The following is a 15,265-nucleotide window of genomic DNA, read 5'->3' as shown; positions in this document are numbered from 1 at the left end:
TTCTCCTCTTCTGTTGAGAAACATTTAGCTTTGAAATGCCATGGCCTAAAGAGGTTTCTTTTTCTTTTATTTTACCACTTGTACTTTTCCTTATTGTTCTGTTGATATAATAAAGTTATATATAACTATTATTTCTCATCTTTCATTTAATGTGTGTGTGTGTGTGTAAATATATTTGAATAATCATTCCAACCTTACTTTCCTTCAAACATGATGCTTTCAATTTTTGCACTTAACCAGCAATGTAAAGTTATATAAATTTTTTTGAAGAAAAAAGCCAAATCTTTAAAACTCCATGTAATAATAAAATGATTCACTTTATCTAGTATTCCTTGATTAATGAACAATAAATTTTGTAAATTATAATTTGCATAATTTTAACTCCCTTCGTATATATCTGTATGCACGTGGGTGTGTGTGTGTGTGTGTGTGTGTGTATCGATGTGTTACTATCTTTTAGTCAACTACTTAATGCAGAAACAGGTTGAATATTTCAATAAAATGAAATAAATGAAGCAAACGGATCCATTCTTAAAATTGTTTTAAATTTAGATACGAGAATGCATTGAACCAGAAAACAAAATGTGAAAAATAATCTTTGATTTTTAATTTTCATCTATATTTTTAGCTCCAGAGATAATTGAAAATAAAACCTACAGTCAGCAATGTGACGTCTGGGCTTTGGGAGTCATCGCCTATCAACTGTGAGTATCCAACATTTTTTTCACCCATGATTGAATCGTTAATAAAATTCATAATCCTTCCTTAAATCAAATAATATTTGGTATTAATAAATTTTAGTTTGTGTCTTGGTGTCACTCAAGGATTGTCATTATTACTTAACACCTATATCCATTGAGCTCCTTCCTTATGGATACTGACAATGGCCATCAAATGCGTGTATATTAAAATGTATCCTAAATAAAAGAGAGAGAGAAAAACAAGATAGGCCTTCCTTTCTTCCCTCCCACTCCCCATCTTTCAGCATCCGGTTCAAATATGTAGTATCCTCTTCTGCCTGGGATAAAGTTGAAAAGGAGTCAAGGCAATATGGCAGATTTTGTTTCAAATTTTCTTTGAACTTTATATTTTAACTCCGCTTAAACATTGCATATTTGGTATTTCAAATATTATTTACTCACAAGGCGTTCTCACATAGATAATAATCACTCACTGATAGTAATCGGTGGTGTTGGCTAGGTGACAACAAGTCTCCCCAGATTTCAAGTACTCTTCACCTTTTTCGAGTCTAGGTGACAGTACTCTCCAACTCTTCTGACAATCTTTGCAAATGAATATGCTTTACCGCAACAGCCACTTACCATTGATTTCTCTTTGGCAGTGACCATTGGTCTTCACTGGAATTTGGGTAGTAATAAGCTTCACCAAATGGCACAGTCCTCATTCCACTCTTCCAGTGAAGGTCTGGTTAGTGCTTTCTCTTCTCGGCCTTTCCATCCTCCTTGACCCTTATCCATTTAGTGTGGTACCAATTTGTGCTGATACTACATATTTTATTTTAAGGTGAGGACGTAATTAGCTTAATTTTTTTTTCTCAGTTTTCTTAGTTCTCTGGGGTCGTGCTTTGTTTTTGTTTTATTTCTATTGCACTATTCAGTTATTGATTAATGTTTGCAGTTTATGTAGATTAGTTTCCACATTCTAGGATTTTCCTTAAGATTTCAGCTATTTTCATTATTGCTATCCATTGTATTTTCTCTGCCTTCTACCCAATTTCAATTTTTTCCATTCTTTTTCAAAGTTTTTCAGGATGCTTCCTATTGCTTCTATGATTATTGTTGTTATATGTCATATTCCTTTCAGCTCTCTGGCTAGCTCTGTGTATTTGTTTCATTTCTCTGTCTCCTTAATGTTAACCCTGTTGTGTGCTGACATAACGAAATCTATGATCTGGCAGAACTTTTCTTTCTTGTTAATTATTATGACAAAAGATTTAATGATTTCCGTTTTCAAGTACTGATGCCAGTTTGTGTATGTACCAGTTATCTGGGTGTTCAAGGTGCAGTTTTTGTATAGTTCTCAGTGTACACTCTTCCTCACTTGATCGTGTCTATTCTTATATTCTTTATTGCTGCATTCACTTATTATGTGGTTTATTGTTTCATCTCTTTGTTCACAGAATCTGCATTTGGTGCTTTCTTGTATCTTGTCAGTTTTTGCTTTGATATAGTTATAATCGCATTGTTTTGTGCAACTGTTATTAGGCATTCATTTTCTCTGTTTATGTGTCTTTTTCATAGTCATCCCAAATGTCTTCATGAGTTTCATCTTTTGTCATCCTTATAAATCATCCATGTAGCTGTTTCCCTTCCCATTTTTCTTTCTTGCTTTCTACCTTTTTTCTCTGCTCTTCATCTTGTTCATTTTTACAGTGTTTCTTGCTATGGTCATTATTAGGGCTGTGATAACAGCATATTTTTTTCATTGTTTTGACTCTTGTAAATATCTCTGTTAATATCTTATGTTTTTATATAGACTGATGTGGTTGTCGGTTGATTGACTGTGTCTTACTGTGTCAGATGTGTTGATTGACTGTGTCTTACTGTGTCAGATGTGGTTGTCGGTTGATTGACTGTGTCTTACTGTGTCAGATGTTTGAGAGTCAAAACAATGAAAAGAATATTCTGTTGTCACAGCTCCAAAGTAATGATACTGCTGATGTGTTTATGCCTTGCATTAGGTCCCTATAAATTAGTTTCTATGAGTTTTCTTGTTCTCTTTAGGTATTATTTTCCAATTTTGTTTTCCGTTTCTGTTGATTTGATGGTGTCTACTTTCAGAACTCCCAGATATTTGTAGGTGTTATGGTCACCTAGTGTCTTCATCCTCCCTTGATTAGGTAGTTTCTATTACTCTCTGTTGCTTCCAGCTTTCCATTTATTAGTAATTTCTATGTGATATACGTATATCTGTACGTGATGTTGCCAAGCTAATCAAAAACCTTGATTCCAGTAAAGCAACTGGCCCTGACGGTATTCCAATTATAGTACTCCAAAAACTTCAACCTGAACTAGCGCTCATACTTACAAAACTGTTTAAATGTTGTCTTAAGGAGAATAGTTTCCCATCTCCCTGGAAAATTTCATCAGTATGCCCTGTATTTAAGAATTCAGGTGATCGCTCATCCCCCTCTCAGTACAGGCCAATAAGTCTCCTGTGTGTCATGAGTAAGTTCCTGGAATCTGTGTTAAATACAGAAGTAATCAACCATCTCAACAAAAATAACCTTCTTAGTGACACTCAATATGGTTTCCGTTCTGCTAGATCTACAGCAGATGTGCATACAGTTATATCTCATAGGATTAGCAAATCTCTCAACGGAGGCAACCTTTCTAGGGCAATTGCTCTTGACATATCTAAGGCCTTTGATAGGATATGGCATAAAGGTTTACTTCATAAGATCTCTAGCTATGGTATTGCTGGAAATATCTTCTCAATTATTAAATCATTTCTTTTTGATAGGTTCATAAGAGTAGTAGTTGAGGGGCAAAAATCAGAAGCTCACGGTATTAATGCCGGTGTCCCTCAGGGGTCCATCCTGGGCCCAACTCTTTTCCTGATCTACATTAATGATCTTCCAAATCACATCCTTACATCATTTGTAGACATTTATGCTGACGACACTACCATTTATGGTAGCACATCTAAGACAGTAAACGACCAAGTTCTCTCCAATTCTCTCTCCTCTGATCTTGAGCACGTAGTACAATGGGGTAAGGAGTGGCTGGTTACTTTTAATGCATCTAAAACCAAGCTTCTCTCTTTACATCATCAACATTCTGATCCACATCTGGCATCAATTGAAATGGATGGCTCTCGTCTTCAGGAGGCCTCAAGTTTTGACAAGCTTCTTGGCTTGACCATTACTCCTGATCTTAAATGGAACACGTACATCAAATCTGTTGCCAAGGCCGCTGGAAAAATGGTGGGATCTTTCTATCGATCTGGTAGATATCTCACTGCTGATGCTATTCTCTATCTATATAAGAGCCAGGTACGTCCAAGGATGGAATACTGTTGCCACATCTGGGCAGGAGCTGCTAGAAAGGACTTGGCCTGCCTTGATAGAGTTCAAAATAGACTTCGTAGCCTCGTAGGAGATGTCCTTTTCTCTTCCTTGCAACCTCTATCTCACAGAAGAGATGTTGCGAGTTTGTCTCTGATGTATCGTTATTTTCATGGAAAGTGTTTGACTGAGCTTCAATCTATGGTCCCCCCTCGCCAAACTTTCACAAGAAACACTCGTCTAGCTGTAAACACTATCAATAATTCCCCCCACTCTTTATCTGTGCCTAAACCTAAACGTAGATTCCATGAACAAAGCTTCTTTCTTAGAACTGCACGCCTGTGGAATTGTCTTCCGTTTTCCTGCTTTCTGGCTGACTACAATATGGTTGTGTTCAAGTCTAACGTAAATAAGTTCTTGATGAGCCGTTCCATATAAGTTATCAAATTTACCAAATTTTCATTACTAATGATTACTATATTGTCCAATTTCTACTGTACATTCTTTAACCCTTATCCTTGAGTGGCCTCTTGGCCTTGATAATGTGGTGATGCCTATGTAAAAAAAAAAAATTCCATTCCAAATTCCATATGGATATATCCTAGCTGAAAATTCTGTTTGTATTTATTAGCATCTCTAGTTTCTTTTTATTAATTATGAAAAGTTCCAGGTCGTCCATATACATTAGATGGTTAATTCTTTCATCTGTATTAGTAAACTTGTATCCAACTTGGTATTTCTCTTAGTATTTTATTAAAGGAAATGATGACTATGATGAATAGTGGTAGTGATAGAGGATCACCTTGAAAGATACCTCCATGTATTTTTATCTCAGTTATGTATTTTCCACCAGCTGTCAGTTCAAGTCTTTGTGTCCTCATTTCTTTTTCTATTAGATCAATTATCTTCTCTAGTATTTTCGAGGGATTCTGTTATAAGCTTTTTTGTAATAAGTTCATGCCATGGCTATGATATTTTTTTCTGCTTTTATTACTATTTTCATTTTTTGTTTTCTTGTTTCATATTGAGGTTAGACGTTTCACGAATGACTTCCAACTGTCATTTTGCTTTTCCCCATCAGTTGATCACCATCATATCTTAAGCAGCCTGTCATGTGATTTTAGGTCATCAACATCAATGTGGGTAACATGTGATTTTAGGTCATACACGTCATCATTTCATCAGAATTCTCGAAAACTGGTACAACAAAAGCAATTTTCCAGCAGTCAGAAAAGCAAAATTCAATAAATCAATTATTGAAGAGTTTAGAGAGAACTAAGGCAACTTCAACGGAACATTATTTTAATAGTATAGTCGAGATGAGATCAGGCCTACATGCATTTTTATTTAGTAGTTCACACAAATCTTAAACATATTTTTGGACTACTAACCATCAATAGATGTATTTTCTTTTCATAGTATATATTAATATCATACCGAAAGAACTCTGAAAACGATTTCTTGCAAATCAAAATGCCAAGAGGTTACATCAGCTTATTCATCATGTCTCTCAACGTTTTATGTTCTTACATCACTTCTTTCAAATATGTTGACTTGCTATTGGAAATTTTCTCTTTTTATGTAACTAACACCTAGCACACATCATACTTCTGCTTGTGCAGCTGCCATTTGTCAAAGGCAGCATGCGTTCCGCAGATTCAACCGACATAAGTCCAGCTCAAATAAACAGAAGTTTATAGAAGCTAGAAATAATTGTAAGAGAGTGATAGACACAGCTAAGTCAGATTACTCTGAAACCACCAGAAAGCGCATCGAAGCACAGAAATTAGGAACCCGGGATTTTTGGAAAATCTACAACAGCGTAGTTAATAATGGACAGTCAATTATTCCCCCACTAACAAACAATCATGAGGTTGCTTGCACGGCAACTAACAAGGCTAATCTGCTTGCCAGTCGGTTTGCCTCAAACTCCACACTGAACTCGGTACACCACTCACTCCCTGATTTTCCTCTGCGAACAGACGCCACACTTGACGATTTGAAAATCACCCCTTCTATGCTATTATAAAAAACCTAGACACCTCAAAAGCATGTGGACCAGATCTCATCCCGGCTGTGCTATTAAAAAAATGCTCTGCCGAGGTTGCTCCAGTTCTGTCCAAACTTTACAATAAATGCCTTAACGAATCTTGTTTTCCCGACTGCTGGAAAACCGCCTCTGTGGTACCAGTCTTCAAGAATTCTGGTGAAAGAACTGACCCACTAAATTATCGCCCCATTAGCCTCCTCCCGCTTTTCGCCAAAATATTTGAGTCCTTAGTTAATCAAGTCCTAGTCCAGCACCTAACAGCTGCTAAACTCCTGACTGACAAACAATATGGATTCAGGCAAGCCCGTTCAACAGCAGATATCTTAACTGTAGTTTCTGAACGTATATACCGTCCATTGGATAAAACAGGGGAGGGTAGAGCAGTGGCCCTTGATATATCTAAGGCTTTTGACAGGGTATGGCACAATGGCCTTCTAAGGAATCACTGGAAGAATTCATAACGTAATTAAATCCTTCTTAAGTAATAGAAAAATCAAAGTTGTCCTCGACGGACGTACATCCAAACAATATGACATAAATGCGGGAGTGCCTCAGGGGTCTATCCTTGGACCTCTATTGTTCCTGATATTCATAAACGACCTCCCTGATAATATTGTTTCGGAGATGGGTATATTTGCCGATAACACCACTCTCTATAACAGATATGAGGGGAAAACAAATGAACACATATCCAAGAAAATGGCAGAAACACTAGAGGATGACCTCCAATCCGTAGTGGAATGGGGACAAAAATGGTTGGTCTCATTCAATGCTGCTAAGACTAAGCTTGTTTCCTTCAATAACTACAAGAAACCTTCTCTACCACCAATAGCAATGGCCAAGAACACATTGCCTGAAAGTACTTCTTTTAAACTCCTCGGCCTAACGTTTACAGGGAATATGAACTGAAATAGGTACATTGAGAGCATTGCCAAGGCTGCTGCAAGGAAGGTTGGCTCCCTCTACCGTGCTAGAAAACTACTTACGCCTGCCAGTATCCTATACCTCTATAAGGCAACCATTCGCCCATGTATGGAGTACTGTTGTCACATCTGGGCTGGTGCATCTGCTGCTTGTCTCTCGCTCCTGGACAGGGTTCAAAAAAGAGTCGCCAACCTGATAGGTCCTGAACTGTCATCTAGGCTTCAACCTCTGTCCCATCGACGAGATGTTGCATCCCTCTGCCTGTTCTACAAATACTTTAATGGTGAATGCTCTGACGAACTGCAAACACTTGTACCTCCCCGACGTAACTACCCCCGATAAACCCGACAAGCTACTAAGTCTCATCCCTTTACAGTGGAGATCCCTAGGTGCAAGAAAGCCTTTTACTCCAATAGTTTCTTCCCCAGAACTGCGGGTCTTTGGAACTCCCTTCCGGGATTCTGCTTTCCCAACTGCAATGATATGCAGAAGTTCAAGTGTAATGTTAACAAACATCTTTCTACTCTTCTCCCTTCATAATGACCCCGCTAATTAATTCCCTAATAGTAGCCCCCTGCTTCAAAGTAGCACTGTACCTTGTTTGGGGTGAAAATTGAATAAAAAAAATTAAAAAAAAAAAAAAAGAATTGTGAAAGGCCGTTAATCACACAAAATAATACTCAATCTTTAGTTTGAATCAAGATTGCCAAACTGAAAAATATCTCAGCAGCTTAATAGCTCATGCCACCCAATCCAAATGAGATCAAAGCTCGATTGAAAATTTAATAACATTTTTGTAACCCTAAAAAGTGTGGACTGTTCTTTAATCTGCATTCTGATAAATTGGTTGGCGTTGTGCAATGGATACAAAACAGCAGTTTCTGTTGTTCCTCAGCAAATGTGAGGGTAGCAGTCACAGGGATACTAATCTTTTTTTGCTCTCTTCATTTGCTAACTGAAGTAATAGAGAGAATTAAAAGGAACAACAAATAACTTCATTATTTGCTCTGGTGTTTTATTTATTTATTGTAACAATTTGCAGCAAGTGCATTAAGATAAACTACATCTTCCCCTCCTAAATCCCATAAAATGCACCTCCAATCATTTTGATGTTTATTTCCAAGACAAACTCTCCCACTTTTCTACTGCATACAAAACTAGTGGTACACCTCAGCCTAATTTTTAACTTTTAACATCCTATGGAATTTTCCATTTTCTACTTAATTTCAACGTTTTATGTGTAAATTCCGATTCTAACTATATTTTACACTATTTGACCTATTTTTAAGCTTACTGTAGCCTAACCAATGTGCTGGTTATTTAAATTTTCCAATCTTCCAGTATTGCTCTCTATGCATGATTCTAACTGCATTGAGCAAGAGTTGAGGAATCCCTTTTTGTCTCTGTACATAAGCAATCATATCTGATGTTAATGCCTCATCTTTAGCTATTTCGATGTGTTATGTAGTTACTATGCAATTATTTAATTCTAAAAAATATTTAATCATTCCGTACTTCAATCAACTAATCAAAATCATGTATTGTCATCATTTGTGTCCATATGTGTGTCATGTTTCATGTCAATTGATTAAATTTTGTCAGTTGTGAAATTAATTATTCAATTAACCAATTCAACAACAGGAATTTAAAACAGGAATGATTTGTTCGACATGATTGTTTAGATTACTTTTTAATTATTACTGTCACCAGACAATTTTAAAATATGTATTCTCCATTCAGTTGCTTCCTTTGAGCCGTAAAGACGTATGCTCGCCACTGTCTACCATCATATTTGACCAAATATTATTGACTTCTCACAATCTTTAGCAAGAACAATCAAATGTTTGAACCCTTCTTGAAATGTTTCTTGTTTACAAAATAATGTCAGATTTATAAATATATTTCAAATATAATTTTTAGAGTGAAAAATGTACTAATATTTAAGAAATGTTCTCTTGATTTTATCTAAAATTCCATGCAACAACATGTTAAGATGAAATACACATTCATCCTGCTTTCTTTTCATTTCACATATTAATTTTTGATATCAAATATCAAATAGCATTTCTGTCCCTTCCTTTCAGTATATGTGGGATTCCACCCTTTATGTCAGATGATGAAGACTTGCTCATGGCTCAAATACGCAGTGGAGAATATAAGTTCTTCTCACCAGCTTGGGATAACATCTCTTCAGAAGGTAAACGGACCATTTTCTTTGTGTTTGTTTCTCCTATTTCAAATTCATTTGCAACAATGGAATAAAATCTAAACTTTGAATCGGTAAGTCATAAAGATACATCAAGGCTTCAAAACGAATGTACACATATTCAAGACAATACCAGAAAACCTAGAAAATTACCTTCAGTTTGTAGTGGAATGCGGCTGCAAAGAAAGTGGGTTCCCTCTACCATGCTAGAAAATTACTCACACAAGAAATCATTCTACATCTTTACAAAGCCACAATTCGGTCATGCATGAAATATTGTTTCCACATCTGGTTTAGTGTATCTCCCACTAATCTCTCACTTTGAGACAAGCCCAAAAATGTTCTCAAATCTAATAGGTCCCGTACTATTGGCCAAGTTCCAACCTATGTCTCATCAATGCGATGTTGCATCCTGTGCCTGTTTTACAAGTACTTTAATGGGATGTGTTCTGATGAACTCATAGCACTTGTGTCCCTTCGATGTACATACTCCCAACTAACCCAACAAGCAGCAAAATCCCACCCTGTTAAGGTCTCTATATGCCAGAAAGCCTTTTACTCTAATAGTTTTCCCCCCCCCCTCGAACTGTTGTACATTAGGAATTCCTCCCTATTTCCTACTTTCTTGACTGTACTAACTTGCAGAAGTTTAAATGTAATGTGAAAAAATTTAGTGTTTATTTAAATTTTTAAATTTATTATGCAATGAAGCAGGCTCTTCCATTCTCTATGTCACCAGTTAGTAGTAGTAGTAGTAGTAGTAGTAGTAGTAGTAGTAGTAGTAGTAAACAGATCAAACATTAATTGAGTTTGTTATTCTCTTTCATTGTCCTTCTCCATGCCTATGCTTTCATAGTGATCTGACCGGATGGTTAATAATCTTTCAACTGCAATCCAAGTCAGTGGAATTCTTCTCCTATTAATTTTTTTTTTTTTTTTATACGGTGTTCACCACTTATCAAGGCCCGGAAGCCACTCAGGGATAAAGGTTATTGCAAGTACAGTACGTTAGTGTGAAGATTTGATGAAGTGTTTACTTAAGGGGGCGGTTCATTAGGAATTTGTTAACGTTGGACTTGAAGACATCGAAGTTGTAGTCAGGTGGGAAGCAGGCAGATGGAACAGAGTTTCACAGGCGTGCAGTTCTAAGAAAGAAGCTTTGTTCATGGAATCCATGTTTTGATTTAGGCACAGATAAAGAGTGGTGGAAATTTTTCGCAGTGGATTCAGCTAGACGGGTGTTTTTTGTGAAAGATTGGCGAGGGGAGACCAGAGATTGGAGTTCAGACGAGCACCTGCCATGGAAATAACGATAAAACATCAACGCAACATCTCTTCTGTCGGAGAGAGGTTGCCGAGTAGAGAAAAGGGCATCCTCCACTAAGCCACAAAGTCTATTTTGTACTCTGTCAAGGCAGGATAGGCTGTTTTTAGCAGCTCCTGCCCAGATATGGCAGCAGTATTCCATCCTTGGACGTACTTGGCTTTTATATAGCTAGAGAATTGCATCAGTAGTGAGATATCTTCTGGAGCGGTAGAAGGATCCCACCTTTTTTCCAGCGACCTTGGCAACAGACTTGATGTACATGTTCCATTTCAGATCAGGAATAAAGGACAAACCCAGAAGCTTGTCAAAACACGGGGCTTCTCCCAGACAAGAGCCATCCATTTCAATTGATGCCAGATGGGGATCAGAGCATTGATGATGTAAAGATAGGAGTTTGGTTTTAGATGCATTAAAGGTAACCAGCCACGACTTCCCCCACTGAACCATGCGCTCGAGATCAGAGGAGAGAGAATCAGAGAGAACTTTGTCATTTACAGCCTTTGATGTGTTGCCGTAGATGGTCGTGTCATCAGCATAGATATCAACGAATGATTTAAGTATGTGCTTAGGGAGGTTATTGATGTAGATCAGGAAGAGAGTTTCAGGAAGGATTGACCCTTGATGGACTCCAGCAGGCCTCTGATTTTTGTCCATCGGAGAGAAATGATTTAATCATTTAATGATTTAATTTGATTTAATGATTAATTAATGATTTAATGATTTAATGATTTAATTTGTTTCTCAAAAACATTTCCAGTTATACTGTAGCTGGAAATCTTGTGAAGTAGGCCCTTATGCCATACCTTGTCGAAGGCCTTTGATATGTCAAGAGCAATTGCCCTAGAAAGAAAGCCTTTGTCAAGAGATTCACTAATCCTGTGAGATATAACCGTTAGCACATCTGCGGTAGATCTTGCAGAACGGAAACCATATTGTGTGTAAGAAGATTGTTTCTGCTGAGGTGGTTTACTATTTCTCTATCAGAGAGGCGGTAGCACTCTCTATATAGGGATGGCCCGTACACGCCTATATATGCCTACAAAACAAAACTATCCAAATCTCAACTAAAATCAACTTATAAGTTTCAAAAAGTACATATTCTTACAGAGAAGCGTCTTACGAATCCAGCGAGTGTCAGAACGTCGGTTAAAATGTCAAAAGAGAGCAAAAAAAAAAAAGGGTACAAAAATGGCCGATTGTTCTTCTTTCTTCTTTCTTTTTCTGCTTTCTTCTTTCTTTTGAGACGATGTATCTCGGTGTACAAACGGTCTCTGACAACAGTTCAAGCATCAATCGACTGCTCTTTACACGGAGAAGTGCAGTGACCCATCGCTTTTTAGCTAACTCCATAATTAAATAAGATTACGTGTAATAACAAGTTTTAAACACTATATACCCAATGTAGACAGACCACTTCGAACACGGAACTTCTCTCAAAAGGGACAGCTCCAAATAATACACCGGATGCTCACAGACGTTCCAGTTTGCCAGTGGCCTATATTTCTTGGACGCTGAATATTTGAGGTGAATGTTAAGGTTTTTTCTTTAAACAGTAACCCACCAGCGTTAATGAAACCACGAAATCTTTATCTCAGTTGATCAAAATTGTTATAAGAGTAACCTATCAGCAAGTATGACATCAAAAAACAATGTTATAAAAACAAATAATTCTTCAGATTTTGGACTGTAAAATATGTACAAAATGTCAATGCTGTGACCAGGATTCGAACCTAGGTTAGCACGGCCACAACGTGGGGTCCTAACCTCTAGACGATCACGGCTAACACTGACGTCTGTCGCTCTTGGCAGAAAAACACATGACTACTGTCAAACTATTGAAAAATAAAGAGGAAACTTGAAATTCTCACGCATGCGCAAAAATACACTATAGCAATCATTGTTAAATGCAGCTGAATCTCTTCGCTCGCTAAGAAAAGTAGATCAGACCAGTTCTTCTAAGAACTCACCAAACGCCAAAGGAAATAAGTTAAATTAACCGCAAAAGAAACTGCAAGAAAGTCATCTTCTAAGAACTTACTGGAAGCTGACCAAAAAGAATCAAAATCCAAGCCCTAGCCACAAAAATAACTAGATATTGTGGCTACTATACACAATCTACTAATAAAAACAAGTAAGTTTTCTAAAATAAACTACAATAAATTAACCAAGTAACCTCACACTGTCACTGATTAGGACTTCATATAAAGATAACAACTACATTATTGGTGTATATACCGTTCCACACTTTAACTATTGGTGACGGGGCAGTATCTCAATTCTACGAGAGTTGTCTTGCTATAAGATAAGTGATATTATAGTAAGATACACATAAGTGTTATATGTTTACATTTAATAAAAAATGCCAAAGTCAGCACGTAGTAAAAAAGCTCAGAGAAATATAGACTATGAAAAAAACAAAGTCAAGGTATTATCTGAGCAAAAAGAATACTATCAGAAAAATGCTGAAATAATAAAAATTAAGTATCATGCAAATCCCGAGGCAAAGAATGCTGCCTCACGTGCTGACTCAAAACCACGGTATAACAGGGATCCCGAGGGGAAAAAACTGCCTCACGTGCTCTTTATAACAAAGAACCAGAAAAAAAGAAGGCTGCCTCACGTGCTGACTCAAAAGCACGGTATAACAGGGATCCCGAGGGGAAAAAAACTGCCTCACGTGCTCTTTATAACAAAGAACCAGAAAAAAAGAAGGCTGCCTCACGTGCTGACTCAAAAGCACGGTATAACAGGGATCCCGAGGGGAAAAAACTGCCTCACGTGCTCTTTATAACAAAGAACCAGAAAAAAAGAAGGCTGCCTCACGTGCTGACTCAAAAGCACGGTATAACAGGGATTCTGAGGAGAAAAAAGCTGCCTCACGTGCTCTTTATAACAAAGAACCAGAAAAAAAGAACGCTGCCTCACGTGCTCTTTATAACAAAGAACCAGAAAAAAAGAAAGCTGTCTCACGTGCTCTTTATAACAAAGAACCAGAAAAAAAGAAGGCTCCCTCACGTGCTGACTCAAAAGCACGGTATAACAGGGATCCCAAGGGGAAAAAAGCTGCCTCATGCACAAACTATTATAAATATAAATATCAAAAACTGCCAAATCTTTGCCAAAACGCCAAAGAATGAACCAAGAAAAATTTAATAGTGAAGGTATGAACATTTTAGAACTTTATAATACTCTAACTGTTTTATCAGAGAGGCGGTAGCACTCTCTATGTAATATAGAACCGATGGAGGACCAAGAGGCAACTTCTAAGGCCCAAAACCCAAAGACCTAAAACCCAGCAGGAAGCGACCTGCTACTAATCGAGGCGGCAATGAGCCGCCTCCTAAAAAAGACAATACTATCATGAATGTAAGTTTAAAAATAAAACTGTAAGTAAAAATACTAATTAACAAGAATAAAAAAGTATTGGAAATGCAAAAGGATATAGGGATGGTATGCCAAAAAGTATACAAACAAGATAGCTATGAATGGCTAGGCACATGGAAATAGAATTGCATCCAAAGTATAGCCCTATAGCTTTTCTCCAATCTTCATTCCGTGCCATCATTACGGTTCATTCCGTGCCATCATTACGGTTGTAAAAAGCTATAGGGCTATACTTTGGATGCAATTCTATTTCCATGTGCCTAGCCATTCATAGCTATCTTGTTTGTATACTTTTTGGCATACCATCCCTATATCCTTTTGCATTTCCAATGCTTTTTTATCCTTGTTTAATATGGATTCCAGCAACTTACTCATAACACACAGGAGGCTTATTGGTCTGTACTGAGAGGGAGATGACTTATCACCTGAATTCTTAAATACAGGGCATACTGATGAGGTTTTCCAGGGTGTTGGAAAGCACTTCTCCTTAAGGCAACGCTTAAACAGTTTTGTAAGTATGGGAGCAAGTTCTGGTTGAAGCTATTTTAACACTATAATTGGGATGCCGTCAGGGCCAGTTGCTTTACTGGAATCAAGGTTCTTGATTAGCTTGGCGACCTCATGCACAGATATTTGTATGTTACCTAGCGTGTTCTGTGTTATAGGAGGAAATATGGGGAGTTGATGGCCTTCGTCGCATAGGGTAGAATTAGCTGCAAAGTTCTTGGCAAATAGTTTGGCCTTGTCTGATGCTGACAAGATGACCTCTGGTCCATTGATAATGGTTGGGATAGAATGCACACTTCTGTTCAGGATCCTATTTGTTATTTGCCAAAACTGGTGGGAACCAAGCCGCTGATCAGCTACTTTGGATTTAACAGACTGAGCATATAGCTCTCTTGCATTTTTTATTACTCTTTTACAGTGGTTGCTGGCATTCCTGAAATCAGCTTTAGTCTCAGTGCATCTATTACGTTGGTAGCTATGGAAAAAGTGATTTCTGTGCGCGATAACAGCAGCACATTCTGGGGAGAACCATGGCTGGCTGTTAGGTTTTTGTTGGAATTTTTTAGATGGTATGAATTGGTCTATGCCTACAATAAACCATTCGGTCAGATCTGATACTATAGAGGACACATTCTTTTTAAACATGGAATGCAGAGGTAAATCAGATATGAATGTACGGAAGCTGTCCCAGTCAGCCATAGAGTATCGGTATACAGTACGATGGAGGGGTACGTCTGGGGACTTATTATATTTCATTTTTATCTTAACTGATACGACGGAGTGGTCGGAGGATCCTAGAGGAGAATGTATGGAACATGAACATAGCTCAGGGGAAGTTGA

The 15,265-nt window shown here is 37.5% G+C and overlaps 1 protein-coding gene across 2 annotated transcripts in view; it reads left to right on the top strand.

Annotated features, from left to right (window-relative positions):
• Positions 1 to 15,265, top strand: part of LOC145241499 (serine/threonine-protein kinase 33-like) — a 306,331-nt gene that overhangs the window by 246,379 nt on the left and 44,687 nt on the right. For both annotated transcript variants that reach the window (XM_080104517.1, XM_080104518.1), the window contains exons 8-9: positions 629 to 704; positions 9,086 to 9,198. In XM_080104517.1, coding sequence (XP_079960643.1) covers positions 629 to 704; positions 9,086 to 9,198 — 189 coding nt within the window. The remainder of the gene's footprint in view (positions 1 to 628; positions 705 to 9,085; positions 9,199 to 15,265) is intronic.

This window comes from Euprymna scolopes, chromosome 20 (genome assembly GCF_053919585.1).
Source record: "Euprymna scolopes isolate OS-2025 chromosome 20, ASM5391958v1, whole genome shotgun sequence".
Classification (NCBI taxonomy): domain Eukaryota; kingdom Metazoa; phylum Mollusca; class Cephalopoda; order Sepiida; family Sepiolidae; genus Euprymna; species Euprymna scolopes.
Note: the sequence above shows the minus strand (reverse complement) of the source record. Positions and strands in the feature narration are given on the sequence as shown.